Source organism: Hippoglossus stenolepis, chromosome 23 (genome assembly GCF_022539355.2).
Source record: "Hippoglossus stenolepis isolate QCI-W04-F060 chromosome 23, HSTE1.2, whole genome shotgun sequence".
Classification (NCBI taxonomy): Eukaryota; Metazoa; Chordata; class Actinopteri; order Pleuronectiformes; family Pleuronectidae; genus Hippoglossus; species Hippoglossus stenolepis.
The window spans coordinates 16,514,175-16,529,302 of NC_061505.1; the positions used below are offsets into that span (position 1 = coordinate 16,514,175).

The 15,128-nt window shown below is 39.3% G+C and overlaps 1 protein-coding gene across 1 annotated transcript; it reads left to right on the forward strand.

Moving 5' to 3' along the window:
• Nucleotides 1–726: 726 nt before the first annotated feature.
• On the forward strand, nt 727–10,561 carry si:dkey-6n21.13 (P2Y purinoceptor 3). Its single transcript, XM_035149075.1, has 2 exons — nt 727–1,824; nt 8,944–10,561. Exon 2 carries the CDS (start codon nt 9,101–9,103, stop codon nt 10,559–10,561), a length of 1,461 nt encoding a protein of 486 aa, XP_035004966.1. The 5' UTR covers nt 727–1,824; nt 8,944–9,100.
• Nucleotides 10,562–15,128: the final 4,567 nt, after the last annotated feature.

Here is a 15,128-nt window from a genome sequence, read left to right on the forward strand (position 1 = left end):
CACTTTTCTTTGTTTTGTTTTTTGCTGTTTCGCCATTGGTATACATCACACATCCACATTAAAATCCCCCCAACAGTTCACTCCTGGCAAGTTGTTATGAGATGAATTTCATTCCCGCTAAATTAACACTCAAACCAAGAAGAATTATTTTAATATTGTGGAACTAAGCATGTGAACTATGGGCTGTGGCTTAGTGGTAGAGCGGTCGTCCTCCAACCAGGAAGGTCGGCAGTTTGATCCCAGTCTTCCCCATCTGCATGCCGTAGTGTCCTTGGGCAAGATGCTGAACCCCGAATTTGCCCCTTATAGAAAATTTAAGTGATGCTAATAGATGCACTGTATGAATGAGTGAATGGCAAACTGTAATGTAAAGCATTTTGAGTGTTCATCAAGACTAGAAAAGCGTCATATAAATACAAAACCATTAACTACTGGCTTTTTTCACGCCTAGTATTTCTTTAAATAGATAGATTTATACTTTATCGTCACTATGCATCAATACAAAAGGAGATTTCTTTTGGCAGCATATATATGAATAAATAGAGAATTGAATAAATACATGTTTAAAAATAGTAAAATATGGTAGAGACTATAATATAAAAATAACATATATGGCACACTCGTACAATGTTAGCAGCAGTTAGAACATTACAACATAGTTTGTTCTTAGGGTCGGGGTGGGGGGGATGTTAAGATTTGAACAGCCTGTCCACAGCTCTTGGAAAAAGCTGTTCCTGAGAACCAGACTGTGCAACAGTATGTCAGAATGCTCTCAATAGTACAGCTGTAGAAGTTGATCAGCAGCCTTAAGGTCCTCGGGAAGACGAGGCGTTGTTCTTCTTTGTTGACCAAGAGTGAGGTACCAATAAGACCAGAACAGTGTAATCAATTAACTAAATTTCAAATATGTTTCAAGGACATAAAAACCTGAATGACCTGCAATATTCTATTAAACTCAGATAAAACAGGTTCTAATACTCTGCCCTAAACACCTTAGAGATACATTATCTAATGATGCAGCTATTCTAGATCTTATTGCCCTTGCTTCCAGTGGAACCGTCAGGAATTTGAGAGTTATCTTTGATCCAGGTTTGTCCTTTGATTCTCGAAACCTTTTCCACCATATTTCCTTCTCTCTCACTCACTCCCTCTTCCCACACACAGAACCTGCATAAAAGGTTGAAGTATGAATAAATAATCAATTTGCAGTTATAATTTGACAGTCATATCTCAAGCTCCACTTTCTATAAAGCTCAAAAGAACTTTCTCACTCCACAGTTTTTGAAGAAAAGTTGGTCAGTACTTAGGCACTTGCAGAAAACTCAGTTAAGGATCACTTATTTTACATTATTGTTAAAAAGTATACTCATACACACACGTACTGGTAGAATCAATCTGTGTTCTCAACCTCCATTGCACAACATCCAGCTCAGCAGCTGAGGAGAAAGCAAGTCTCACACACACACATGCACACACAAACGCACAACAGCTGAAGCGGGAAGAAGAATTGGATGACACACAATGAGGGACAGAGGGAGGGACTGAATTACCATAGAAACTGGCCGGACTGTTCAGGGAAGCAGCAGAAAAGAGGTGAAAGCTGAAGTGGTCCTACTGTCAAGGTCACTAATTGCGACTGATAAAACCTGATTACAGCTGATGTGTGCTGACTATTTTATACAACCAGAAAAGGGTGAATTTTACAGTTGCCGACATGTACTGCAGTCAAAGCCTTTTGAAGTTTTTTTGTATTTTCTTGTGATTATTCTGATGGGTGACTGATGTAACAGGAGCCATATGGAGTAAAAGTCATCGCTGGCACAGGTAAGCTTTCTTTCTAACAGCAGATTGCAGTGATGCAGGTATTTATGAGTTTTATGCAGTTCCCTTTAGACAAACACTAAACTCCTAATGCAGCTCTGAAGATTTCACTGTGGTCATATTTAATCCAGAATATTTGCCAAAGCAGTAAAACAGTTTATTTTTAAACATCAGTTCAAGTTGTTTTGTAACTTTAAAAGCTTAACTGAAAACATTTCTTAATAAGAATGAATATGAATTTAGGGGCACATGATAAACCAAGTTGGACTTTGTGAAGCCTGGGGCTTCTCCGAACATAATAGCTGCTTCAAGAAAACTAACAGTGTTGATTAGGCCTGCATTCAGTCCAAAACAGGAAATAATATGTACTGAATTGATTTTCTTAAAGCAGGGTGTCTGTATGTCCTTAAAAAGACCTTTCATTCATCAGGCCCTAAAAGATATAAAACCACTTGATTTTATTAGGTCTGAATTCTGATGTTGGTTGGATATTAGATTTTGAAAACTTTTACATAATTCTTTACCAGTAGCCACTTTGGTCAGCGGAAAATCTAATGTTTACCTCAATGCTTAACCTCACATGAAAACACTCAACATTTCCCGTTGTCAAAAGGCCTTAGTGCAGTGAAACTGACTAACCTACCACACTGAACAGCAAAGTAAATGTGGGACTTAACTTTAACAAAGTATCGTACAAAAACAGTCACTTGTGTAACGATAATGCAGGTAAATGTACTGGAGAAGGTTGATGACAAGAAATTTAAGAAAAGTCCACATCAATCAATGTGTGGAGCTTTCACTAGACCTTTAATAAAATGTATGTATTGCCTACCGATGTGCTGAGCATTTCTGAATACATGCTACATAATCTTTTATATGTGGATGTATTTTTATTTAATTTCTACATTGTACTATGCAGTGTTTCAAAATGTCTTTAAATGTGTAATGCTTCACAGTGAATAGCAAATGTTAAAATGAATCAAAGCCAATGGAATAGTAGTAAATATATATTTTACTTGCAAAAAAATCTCTTATGTGATTTGAAGAAAATTTCTGTCATACTATTTTATGCAGTTATAGATGTCCCTTTATTCAGACACATTTCAGTCATATAATCAATGAAAGTAAACGTAGAGTCTTCACTTTTTTGTGTCTTCTTAAATATCATGTATGTTTATGTAAACATGGTCTCCCAGCCAGATTTCTCCCACACAAACTTGTATATGTATACATGTAACCATATTTCTAATCTGTTTTTACATGCAAGCATGTGCATGCCAAAAAACTTCACAATGGGAAAATATTGCTGCAACAACAGAGTGGAGTTTTACAGCGCTTAGATGTATTCAAAAGTAGCTTTAAGGAGCTTGTAGCTGAAGTAGCATTAAGCTTTAAAGCTCTTACAAGGAACTCATCATCTTTGTTGATTTTGGCGCCTCTGTGGACAAAAGCGGTAGTGTTTCCACTGTCACCTGTCGTAAAAACCTCGATCAAGACAGCACGTTTGTTTTGGAAGTAGTGAAAAAAAGGAGTGAGTTCAGGACACTCCGACAAAACACTGCGACACCCCAGTTCTTTTTAGATGCTTGTACTGAAATGACATAACGTAAAACAGGGACCGCATCAGTTTACATCCTCTTGTCAGGCCACTGCTCCACATGCAAACTGAGAGAGTCAGTGCGTACGACTTGACGTGATGCATGCTGGTCCTAACACGATGCGTGCCGTTAGAAATGTTGTCCGACTTCATCCAGCGCTGCAGAACGTCACAAGGTCATGTGACCGCAAAACATCGCGGGAGCGAGCCGGCTGCAGTCAGACCGCGCTGTTGCTCTCCTCCAGCCGCACCACCTTGGGGCCGCCTCTGTGACATCACCACTCTGCTCCGATTGGCTGAAGGCTCCAGTGACACGCAAGACGTGTCTTATGTTTTTATTCTGAGAAATCAGATGTGTTTTCTGCTTCGTATATCTATAAATGTAAGGTGTTAAAAGCTGAACCCTCTTAACCCTCTTTTTGTAACTAAAAAAGGTCACATACAGTAACAATAACTACCTTTTACCTCGTAATTTAAAAACTAAACTATATATGTATGTATGTTTACACACACACACACACACACACACACACACATATATCTGTATGATTAATACAGAAGGAAAACATTATCTGCTTATTTCTCTCCTAAGAGGATGTGATGAATTGTATCTCCTGTGTATTTACACATGGTCACTTAACACTATAGTTTAATTTAATCAACTTTTCAGCTGAAAAAAAAGTTCTCAGTCAACTTCGTTATTAGTCATATTATTTATGCAGAAACAAAGGGATTTCCAAAGCATCCATTTCATCTGCAACAAAAAAAAGAAAAAGCTACGAGATCGACCGTGTTCTCATCTAGCTGAAGCTACGAGAAGTAAAACATGTGTCAGACTTTACACTTGTGTAACTTTACTCCACCACTGCAGCTGCCAGCAGATCAAGTCAGACACAGCCAGTCCAAGTCTAAAGCACTTACTGAATCCTGGGCGCACGTACCAAAGCGCGACAATGGGATGGGTTTTAAAGATCAAAATACCCAACATATTCATAAAAGCAAAGATACATAACATATTCATCAATTTCTCCGTAAAGACAATCTTCTAACAATATTATAACTGATTTAACATAACCATTGAGTATTACATACATTTATACAGGTACAAGAAATCCATACTTCCCCCTCCTCTTGTAGGCAAATGGAACATCCAAGGAAATCAATGTACAGGGGCTTAAAGTTGGCTGAATTATGAATCCACACCATAACACAGCTGTTTGCACGCTGCATAGCGATGAGGAGATGTATCGTATTTCTCATCCATCTTGTTTGTAAGAGACCTGCAGTTGGCGAGGAACAGACTTGGGAGCGCTGGTCTGTTTGGGTTAGACCAGGGGTCGGCAACCCGCATGTAGCGGCTCCCTGTATAGTGTTTTGCATGAACAGTTATATTTTTCGTTAACGATGAACTGAACGAATCCATTTTTTATATAATGAGTTTTCACGTTTAATTTTTAAATCATCCATTATGTGGATACCAGGAGCGAGAGAGTGTGTGTATATGTGTGTGTGTGTGCGCGCGCACTGTCTGGGAGCACAGACACACACACACACACAAACACACACACACACAGGCCACGGGGCTCCGCCCCCACTCATTCGCTGAGAGCGTTACACAGTGAGATCAGAGCTCGTTCACGTGAAGCAGCCGGTCAGTGACTTCGTTGAAGAACAGTGGAAACAGTAAAACCAGTTTCTCTCTGGTCACATGCTGCTCAGTGATCAGAGCAGAAGCTGCAGTTGGTTTGTACCGAGCTGGAGTTTCTGTTTCCTCCTCCACTCTGACCTGCTCTCACTAAATCTCATAAACACTCATCACTAGTTATCAGGACCTGATCAGTACATGGAGTAACTTGGTGTTTGTTTTATTAGCTCCAGAGTTTGAGACTGCATTTAAACATCATGAAAAATGACACGAGACGTGACGCTCACAGTCAGGACTCAATGTTAAAATGACCGGAGCGACACGGATACATGATCCAACACCATGGATTCATTACTAAACACATGATCGTAAGTTTGTCACCTAAATCATCCCAATAAAAAATGGAACAAATGCACGTGAACTTGTTCATTTTTTGAACCGTGAACTAAAGAATTTAACTATGAATGTGAACTAGTTCGTTTTCATCTGCATGAACTGACCTATGAACAAGTTCATTTTAAGTGTGAACTGGCACAACACTGAGTATAACTATATATAAAACTATATAAGCTGTGCTATCAAATATGTTTTGCGGCTCCAGACAAATTTTAGTTGGTGGAAGAGGGGGCAAAATGGCTCTTTTGATAGTAAAGGTTGCCGACCCCTGGGTTAGACTTTAGTCTAGCCTAGCGCATAGCCAGTCTCGCTTCCCCTGCTTATTTTTTCTCTCCCTCGCGCTAAAAATATGCTTTTCCAGCCTGATTGTCGTAAATCATTCTTTGAATTTGCAGGTAATCCTTCCCTGCGACAGACATTGAAAAAAGTTTATAGAAAAAGTAGATTTTCTACCTAATTGTCTCCTTTGCTGTTGTAAGTAATAACGAGGCAGTGATATTAATGCTGTAAGAAAACATGGTGCTCTCACTACATACGTCCTGTCACTGCACTGACTAAATAGATTTTCCTATTGTTTAAAGATGAATGGAAGCTGCCTGAAGCTTTAGTGAAAACATCCCAAAAATTAAAACAGTGCAGCATGCAATCAAAAACAATAAGCACTTGCAGCTAAGGGGCTAACACTTGTCATTTAAAGTTGTTACTTTACTGCCTGATGCAAATGATTGAAAAGTTTACTACATTGGAAGGAAGTCACTTCAGTAACCATTAACAGTAGAATCAGTTACACACCTGAGCACAAGGTTCAGGAACAGTTTTGTACCATTCCTCCTACAGTGCTACTCAGCTCTGAGCTCATTCCACAGTTTCTCTACTTGGTTGAGGTCTGGACTCTGACTAGACCACTCCCGAAGTTGGATTTACTTTGTTTGAATTCATTCTGTAGTAGATTTATTTTGATTCCAGGATCATTGTCCTACTTCATCTTTACATCAAAGATGATGAACAGTCCAGACCCACAGGAAGCAAAGCCCAAAGTCATGATGCTCCCTCCTCAGTACTTTACCGCTGGCATGATATTTCATGTTGGTACACAGTGCCCTTTTTAAACCAAACATGTTTTTTGTGTTCTTCTCAAAAATTCAACCTTAGATTAATCAGAGCACAACCACAGAACTAATCCATCGCTTTTTACAAACACCTGGTCTGACTGTAGCATGATGAATATCTAAACTCTTTGAGGTGACTCTGTAACACTTTCTAACTTTGTAGATCAACATGTCTTGACTTGAGCATAAGCCTCATAGGTCTTTTTTGTGAGACCAGGTTCACATCAGCTTCTTTACGCTTCTTTAGCTAAATCTAAATTTTTAAGTTATTATTATATGTTGAAGTATATCTAACGCACACCTCCAGTCTGCTTTCATAGATTGAAATTCAGGCTTGCTAGTTTCTAAAAAAATAAAGCTAATTTGAGTCAGTCAAATACTTTTTCTAAACTTCTCAATGTGAATAATAAATGAATGAATAAATAATATACATTATGGGTATCAAAACGTTATAATTGAGATCTGTTTATACATAAATGCAGTTCATTTCAAAGAGTTCACCTTTTGTGGCTATATTTGTGTTTTACTGTTAATATGTCATGTTACTGGTTGACACATTACCCTTATTTACTTGAACTCTAGGGAAGTGCTGGTAAAACCTGCAGATGGCTCACTGAACACACACTGTTGCACCTGTCTGTGTGCTGATCCTAATATGAAGCAGTGCGGCTGATGGTCAGCCTTTCAACTGAGCGTTGCTTAAATTAATCCTGTTCAACTGAAATATCTTGACTTAGCACAACTCTTCTTCATGTGAGTTGGAATTAGAGTAGGTTTTGGAATTGTAATGACAGTCTATAGTCATTAAAGTGAGACTTAATGTTGTAGTGGGATGGAGACACAACGGTAAGTTTGGTTACTTATTGCTGAGCTAATGGAGTGAGAAGAGACTGAATCAGCAGCATACCCTTGTACACAGGAAAGCAAACAAGCACTCAGAATCAGCAGCATACAATAGGAGGTCAAAAAGATTGTGCAAAGGTCCTGGTCAACATTCAAAGAATTGGGGGCAGTGGGAAATACTACCTCCTGAATTACCTCATCATTGACTGGTGCTTTGAGATATTAAGAATTAGATCCAAAGGTGCTTATAATGTTAACATGCTGGTGTAAATTAGGTAATATTATTATGTTTGCTATCTTAGCCTCTGCTATTTTGGATTAATAGTAAACTAAAGTAGGAGTGGGGATTAGAAAAGAAGAATGTAGTGTAAAATGAAGGTCGTTTTTTTATATACGACTTTTAATAAGTGCCTAGTTGTCTCTGCAGTTGTGGTAGATAAAAGCAGGCTCAGTATTTAAGAATTATTTTTCTTTGAATTATATAAGTTAGATATAGCTAACAGTACAGTAAGTCCACATCAATGCTTTTGCAGAATCTGATTCTTCCTACACCTATCAAATACTGCCCCTATTTCATTCTGTTAAATTGCGCTTGTTTTGTACAAACTAATACAAGTACAACTAATACTAAATCTGTTTCCTAAATTGTACAGAACAATTCGTGCTAAACACACTGAAACGAATTCCAAAATCGCTACCAATAAATTATTAACCCTTATATTAAATAACATTATATTGGAATATTAGCAGATAGAACTTGAAAGTTCCTCAGGAGAATCAATGATTTGTAGTTCAATTTGTTTAGCAGTTCATTTCTTTTGATTAGTAATGCTAACATAATAAAAATGTTAACATCCACAATAAAATTCACAAACAACAATGTAGATAGATGGTAATGTTGAGGCAATATGAACTCTCCCATCACTAATATGAGTTGATATCCCCTTGTATATATGCTCATATTAGAATATAGTTTCAGTATTCTACTGTCACAACAACATAATCCAGTATAGATCTTTTAGTGGGTTCTGTAATATTTTGTTAAGAGAAATAACATATTTGTCTGTATAAGAATCCAATTTGAAGTTTTAAGCAGGTTTTTAGTGTGTGTTTAATAGGACATTTAGTTTTGCCTCTGTAGAAATCCAGTTGATAAAGATTTGGGGCAGAGTAGAAACATCAAAGCTCTGGCCTCTGTTTTGTTTGGAACCGTACATTGATAAAACGGATACGGAGGTCAATAAAAGCAAACTGTTATAGTGTAAATAGCAGGGGACATAATATTGATCCTTGATGTATAATAATACACTTGATTTGAAACCATCATCAGAAAATGTTTGAACCAGCTTTGTAAACCAGCTGAATCAGAATTAGAATGATCAAAATTGATGAAAGGCATCCACAGATTATTTCGTGCAAAGAGACCGTGAAAAACTACTGATTGCATCACCAAGTTGAAATTGAGTTCATCAAATTAACTGAGAACCTTGAATCACTGTAAGTTGATTACTAACTTGTCTCTTTATCTCCAGGTAAACACCGACTCATGGATCTGAAATCACCAGAAAATCTACAGTAAAGGATCACACAGAACTGACAATAAACGGTACAGAGTACAAGGATGAGAGAGAAGAAGTCTGACGGAACAACAAACATACAAGCCACGGCCTCATTCAACTTATTCCTCACATGAAAATCCATTTATTCATCAGAATGTCATCCAGTGGTGGGGTTCCTCTCAACATTAGTGACTCAGTACTCCATGGTGTTCTAAGTTCACCCTCACCCTCTTCTTCTCCCTCCACCACCCCTCCATCTCCATCCTGCAGCATAGATGAGTCCTACAAGTACATTTTCCTCCCCATCTGTTACTCTTTCACATTCATCTTCAGCATTTTCCTTAACTCTGTTGTCCTCTACCGTTCCTTCCGTCAGACCAAACGCTGGAATGCCTCTCTAATCTACATGGTCAACCTAGCCTCTACAGACTTCATGTACGGCCTGTCACTGCCATTCCTTGTGGCTAGTTACATCATGCATGACCGTTGGGTCTTTGGGGACTTCATGTGCCGCCTTGTCCGTTTTCTATTTTACTTCAACCTCTACTGCTCCATCTTCTTCCTCACTTGCATCTCTGTCCACAGGTACCTCGGTATCTGCCACCCAATGAAAGTGATCACACTGGAGACCAAGAAGGCTGTCAAGTACACTTGTGTTCTGGTTTGGATTGTGGTTTTTGCTTTGACCTGCCCTATATTCCGGTTTGCTCAGACTGGTCATGTGACAAGATTGGGGGGGGCTGGCACCAATGCAAGCATAACTGAAGAGCCAAACTATGAGATATCAGCTATTAATGGTAATGCAAGCCATGATAACTTGGGAGGTGTCACTGAGGAATACCAGAACTGTTGGGATGATGCCATAGATAAGGAGTTCCCTGATTACATACCCTATGGCATCATACTCCATTTGCTGGGCTTTTTTTTGCCTTTTTCTATAATTGCTTGGTGTTACTCTCATGTTGTTCTAACCATATTTAGAACTCTGCATTCGCGCCCCTCATCCCACAGAGGCAAGAGAGAGGGAGGACACGAGGGAGTGGAGAGAAGATGGAGAACAAACTTGGCAATAGCTGGAAGAGAAAAAAGAGGAAGCAATGAACTGTCAAGGACAGTTGGAAGAGATGGAGGAATTTCCATTTTTCTTGGTGCCCACTCCCCATATGCCAATCGCAGACGCAAATCTATCAGGACCATTATCACTATCACTCTCCTCTTTGCTCTTTGTTTCCTCCCCTTTCATGTCACCAAAACAATTTTCCTCCTGTTGAAAGTGACAAAGAGAGTGCCCTGTCCTACCATGACCATGGTCTCCATGTGCTATAAGATAACAAGGCCTTTGGCGTCATTCAACGCTTGGCTTAACGCCCTCCTTTACTTCCTAACTAAAGACAAGGGGGGAGCTCACTGCTGCCAGACAGTAAACGGCAACACCCAGCAACATGGCGGGCTTCTGTTACCACTGAAGATGATGAGAAAAGGAGAGAATGCAGAGAATGAGATGGAAGACATAATGGACAATAAGGAGAATAAAGCATTTAACAGTCCGTCATACGTAAACAGAGCAAAAGTCACATATATAGTTGAATGAAACTTTTTTTTGAGAAATAAAAGAATGAATTTTTGATGCACTGCAGGTTGTCTTTTACTAGAAAACAAAATATCATACAATATATAATATGAGCACTGTAGCAAAAGCAGTGATTAAAGATGACCCAAGCAAGACAATGAATATAACTTTTATTTGCTGATGCTTGTGGTTCAATGAACATCATTCTTTGAAGCTTAGTTAGTATAAACAGCATGAATGACAATGTGACCTTATTATGTAATCTTCATTATTTGGTTGTATATGGTAGCCTATATGGTATTTATAATGTTACAGATTTTAAATGCTACTCTGCTAACCTTTGTGATCACTAACTGTTTTACTAATTGTTTTATGTTCCAAATGGCTACCCCCAAAAAGCCAGTTGTCTCAGGGAGGAGAAAGTTTATATAGAAGGCCATCATACACAAGTGCTGATAGTATTCCAGTCAGGGATGACAAAATAGAGCTTGAGAGATGAGTACAACATCTGCACACATGTAGCCCTTTTCACACCTCGCCGACTGATGTGGTAAAGTGAGCGCGTAGGTGCATGTCAGCCTGGTTGTTTTAGGAAGTTGTTGTGATGGTACGGAAATCAGTGTTGGGCAAGTTACTGGAAAAATGTAATTAATTTCTAATTTGAAAATCAATTTCACTACATAAGTACAAAAGTAATCAGCCTAGCTCAGTCAAAGGTGCCTTAAAAAACCACTAAAGCCTCAACACCCATGGATCATATTCTTTAGCGTTTAACAAGTGTAGAATCGGATAAAGCTGGCAGCCCTACAATTTGGATGTACTTACAGACACATTGTAACACACACACCCTACTTTAAACAAATCTGCTGAATCTATGCATTGCCATGGCATTTCAGCGAGTCATATTTGTCCTCATTTGGTAGAGGCCAACTGCCCCACCACTTAATTATTAATTATTCACAAGTACGCATTCTATTGTAGGGAATACATGTCTTTGAATTTTAATATTATTTATTATAAGATATATGTGAAGATATGGACATTTGAACCAAACATGTTTCAGAAGATTATCAATCAATCAATCAAATTTTATTTGTATAGCCCTATTCACAAATCACAATTTGTCTCATAGGAAGATGTGACATCCTCCACCCTTAACCCTCAACAAGAGTAAGGAAAAACTACAAAAAAACAAAAAACTTTAACAGGGTAAAGTGCTTTATTCGATATAAAGATGGATAACATGAAAGCTCCCAAAAGTGAAGGCAAAAAATATAGATTTTTCAGGTAGTTTCTGTCATTTAAGTTCTTATGTTGAAATATTGAAGTGTCTGATAAGTTTGGTTTAAATTAAATATTTGATGTTATGAAAATGGGGTTAGATGGCATGATTGACAGCTGACATTGACTCGAAATTGGTTGAGCACATGTATCGGTGGAAGTCGATACCCCTCACCATGATCACTACTGGACTGGACTCTGGCTCCAAATGACGTCATCAGCGCCACATGGTAGCACTTATATCCACTGCAGTGGGAGGTTCTCTGTCCAGACGCGATCACAACAGCAACAAATCCTCAGAGGTGGAGCAGCCAGGTGCAGCAGACAGAGACAGGAAGTGACGTATTAACTCAGCTGCAAAGATCATGTGACTTTTTTTACATCACACAGACACACATTCAGCTCTTGTTGCCACAAACTCTCTAGACATCTTTGTTAGATTCGTATATGTGTCTGACACTTCTATTTCATTGGGAGATGGATTTTTGAATGATTTTTTTCATTTTTGCATCTGTCACTTATTGCTCTAAATCTAGCGGGGAACCCCTGCAGGGTTCTCACATAAAATTCTCCTTCCTTTCTACGGACCTTATACTAGGAGGCCAGGTGGATAAAGTCCCCAGATAATCCGGAGCCTCTCACTCAGATCTTTGCGTTCGCACATGCACCTCCTCCTGAGGAAATACAGACGATCTACAGAGTTCAGTACATGTCTGAAAGCAGCTCAAGTCACTGAACTCTACTGAAGAAAACCATTCCTCCAAAAGATAGTCCCATATTTGATGTTTTGGTGGTGGAGAGTGCTGTAACACATCCACATCTCCCCTAAGTGTTCAGTAAGGTTAAGTTCTTGACTGTGAAGGCCATAGAATATTATTGAGATCATTTTCAGCCCAATCAGTCCATTTAGCCCTCATGCCATGAGTGGAAACATCTGCATTTGTTTCCGCACTCATTTATTAAGGTATTTTCTTTGATTTGTTATCAGTCTGCATAAGTAACAACATGGTGTGTTCATTTTATAAGTTACATTACTGCCTTTTTTGTTGTTAATGCTGTCACTTTTTCATGTTTTATTTTATCTCAAAGATCTATTAATAAGCTTACAGTGTTATAACTTCTGCTAATATAGTTTTTGTAAATATGATGTGTAATAATACACTCAAATAAATATTGATTTGACTTTAATGGAAGTGTTTGACAAGTGAAAATCTGACCTGCTGGTGGCACTGTAGGATTCAGTATTTTGAGTACCCTGAAAGTCTGTACAAAAAGTAGAAAAGAGGAAACTAGACATGATGATTTTCTGAACTGTTAGACATCTCAAAAGTATCATCACCAGGGTTGCTCTTGGATGCATTGCTGACTAAATACAGATATAACATCCACAGCTTTGGTGTGCCAATGTGAGGTGAACATTTCTGAATGTTTTGTCGTGCTCTGCCCTTAACCCTCAACAAGAGTAAGGAAAAACTACTTAAAAAACCTTTTAACAGGGTAAAAAGAACGTAGAAACCTCAGAGAGAGCCACATGTGAGGATCCCTCTCCCAGGACGGACAGAAGTGCAATAGATGTCAAGTGTAAAGGAGAACATCAGCAAGATAAAGGTTTTAGCAGCATTGATTAGGGTAAACATTTTGAAGCATAACTGAAGGTCAATGAATTGATGGATTATTGTCAGTAATGGTCGAGTATCTGAGGAGAAATATTATATATCAAGCAGTCCTGCTGCAATCATAGTCTATGGTCAGCAGCCAGCAAGATCATGATCCACCATCAAGATCGGATGCCACCATAGTCCACAGTCATTGTCCACTGCCGCCATTAGGATCCATCATCAGCTGCCACCTCGATCGTGGTCCACCACCAGTATCTGATGCCAACACGATACAGGATCCGCCATTATTATCACGATCAGCCAGCACGATACAGAATCCGCCATTACGATCACGATCTGTGATACGTGATCCACCATCATAATCCACGATGTGGCCGCAGTCGCGGTCCTGGATCTGCGGACAATAAGGCAAAGGGACTCCGGGGAAGAAGTGAAGTCAGTAACATGTATTGATGAGATATTAATTTCTTTGATGTGATAACGATTGAGAAGAGGAAGTAGAAGCTGGAAAGAGAAGCTCCGTGTGTCATGTGTCCCCCGACCTTCTAGACCTATAGCAGCATAACTAAGAGCAGGTCCAAGACAAGCCTGGACCGGCTCTAACTATACGCTTTATCGTAAAGGAAGGTTTTAAGCCTACTCTTAAACGTACAGATGGTGTCTGCCTCCCGAACTGAAAGTGGGAGATGATTCCACAGGAGAGGAGCTTGATAGCTGAAAGCTCTGGCTCCTACTCTACTTTTAGAGACTTTAGGGACGACAAGTAAGCCTGAATTCTGGGAGCGCAGTGCTCTAGTGGGTTGATAAGGTACTATCAGCTCTTTGAGGTATAATGGTGCCATATTATTAAGGGCCTTGAAGGTGAGGAGAAGAATTTTAAATTCTATTCTAGATTTAACCGGAAGCCAGTGTAGTGAAGCTAATACTGGAGAAATGTGGTCTCTTTTCTTGGTTCTTGTCAGGACACGTGCTGCGGCATTTTGGACAAGCTGCAGAGTCTTTAACAACTTACTGCTGGAGCCTGATAATAAGGAATTACAATAATCAAGTCTGGATGTAACAAAGGCTCACAAGTGAAACGATGCAGGCGGTAGGGTAGAGGATAAAAAAAACACGGGAAGCAAGCCAGGCTACGCACTAGGCTAAAGGCTAACCCGTACAGACCAGCGCACCCATGTCTGTTCCTCGCCAACTCCAGGTCTCTTACAAACAAGATGGATGAGATTAGAATGAGAAGTACGCCAGCTGCTCTGTTTAAAGAGTGGACCAAACAAGGGACTTCAGGAACAGCAGGGGTGGAGGTTTGTGTCTTTACATGAAAAACAGAGTAAAGACATTTATTTACAAATACTGCTGCCCAGACCTAGAGCTCCTCACTATAAAGGTGCAGAACATTCTCTCTTCCAAAGGATTCACAAAATTCATAATAATAACAATTATGGCAGTATACATTCCCCCACAACCTAAGGCTCAGGTAGCGCTTGAAAGGCGGCATGATGTCATCAACAAACAGCTGATGGCTCACCCAGATGCCGTGATCATTACTTCATCACTACGCATCCTATAACCAGCTGTGTCTTTTTTGACTTCTTCCAAAAGAAATGCACATGATGGCTAGACCAACGTTTTTACGACAGCGCTCTGTAGCAGTCACTGGGCGCAGGTAAGTGTGCCTTCAGTCCGCGTCT

Coding starts and splice junctions, on each gene's coding strand:
- si:dkey-6n21.13 (XM_035149075.1), top strand. CDS start 9,101: ATGAAAATCCATTTATTCATCAGAATGTCATCCAGTGGTGGGGTTCCT.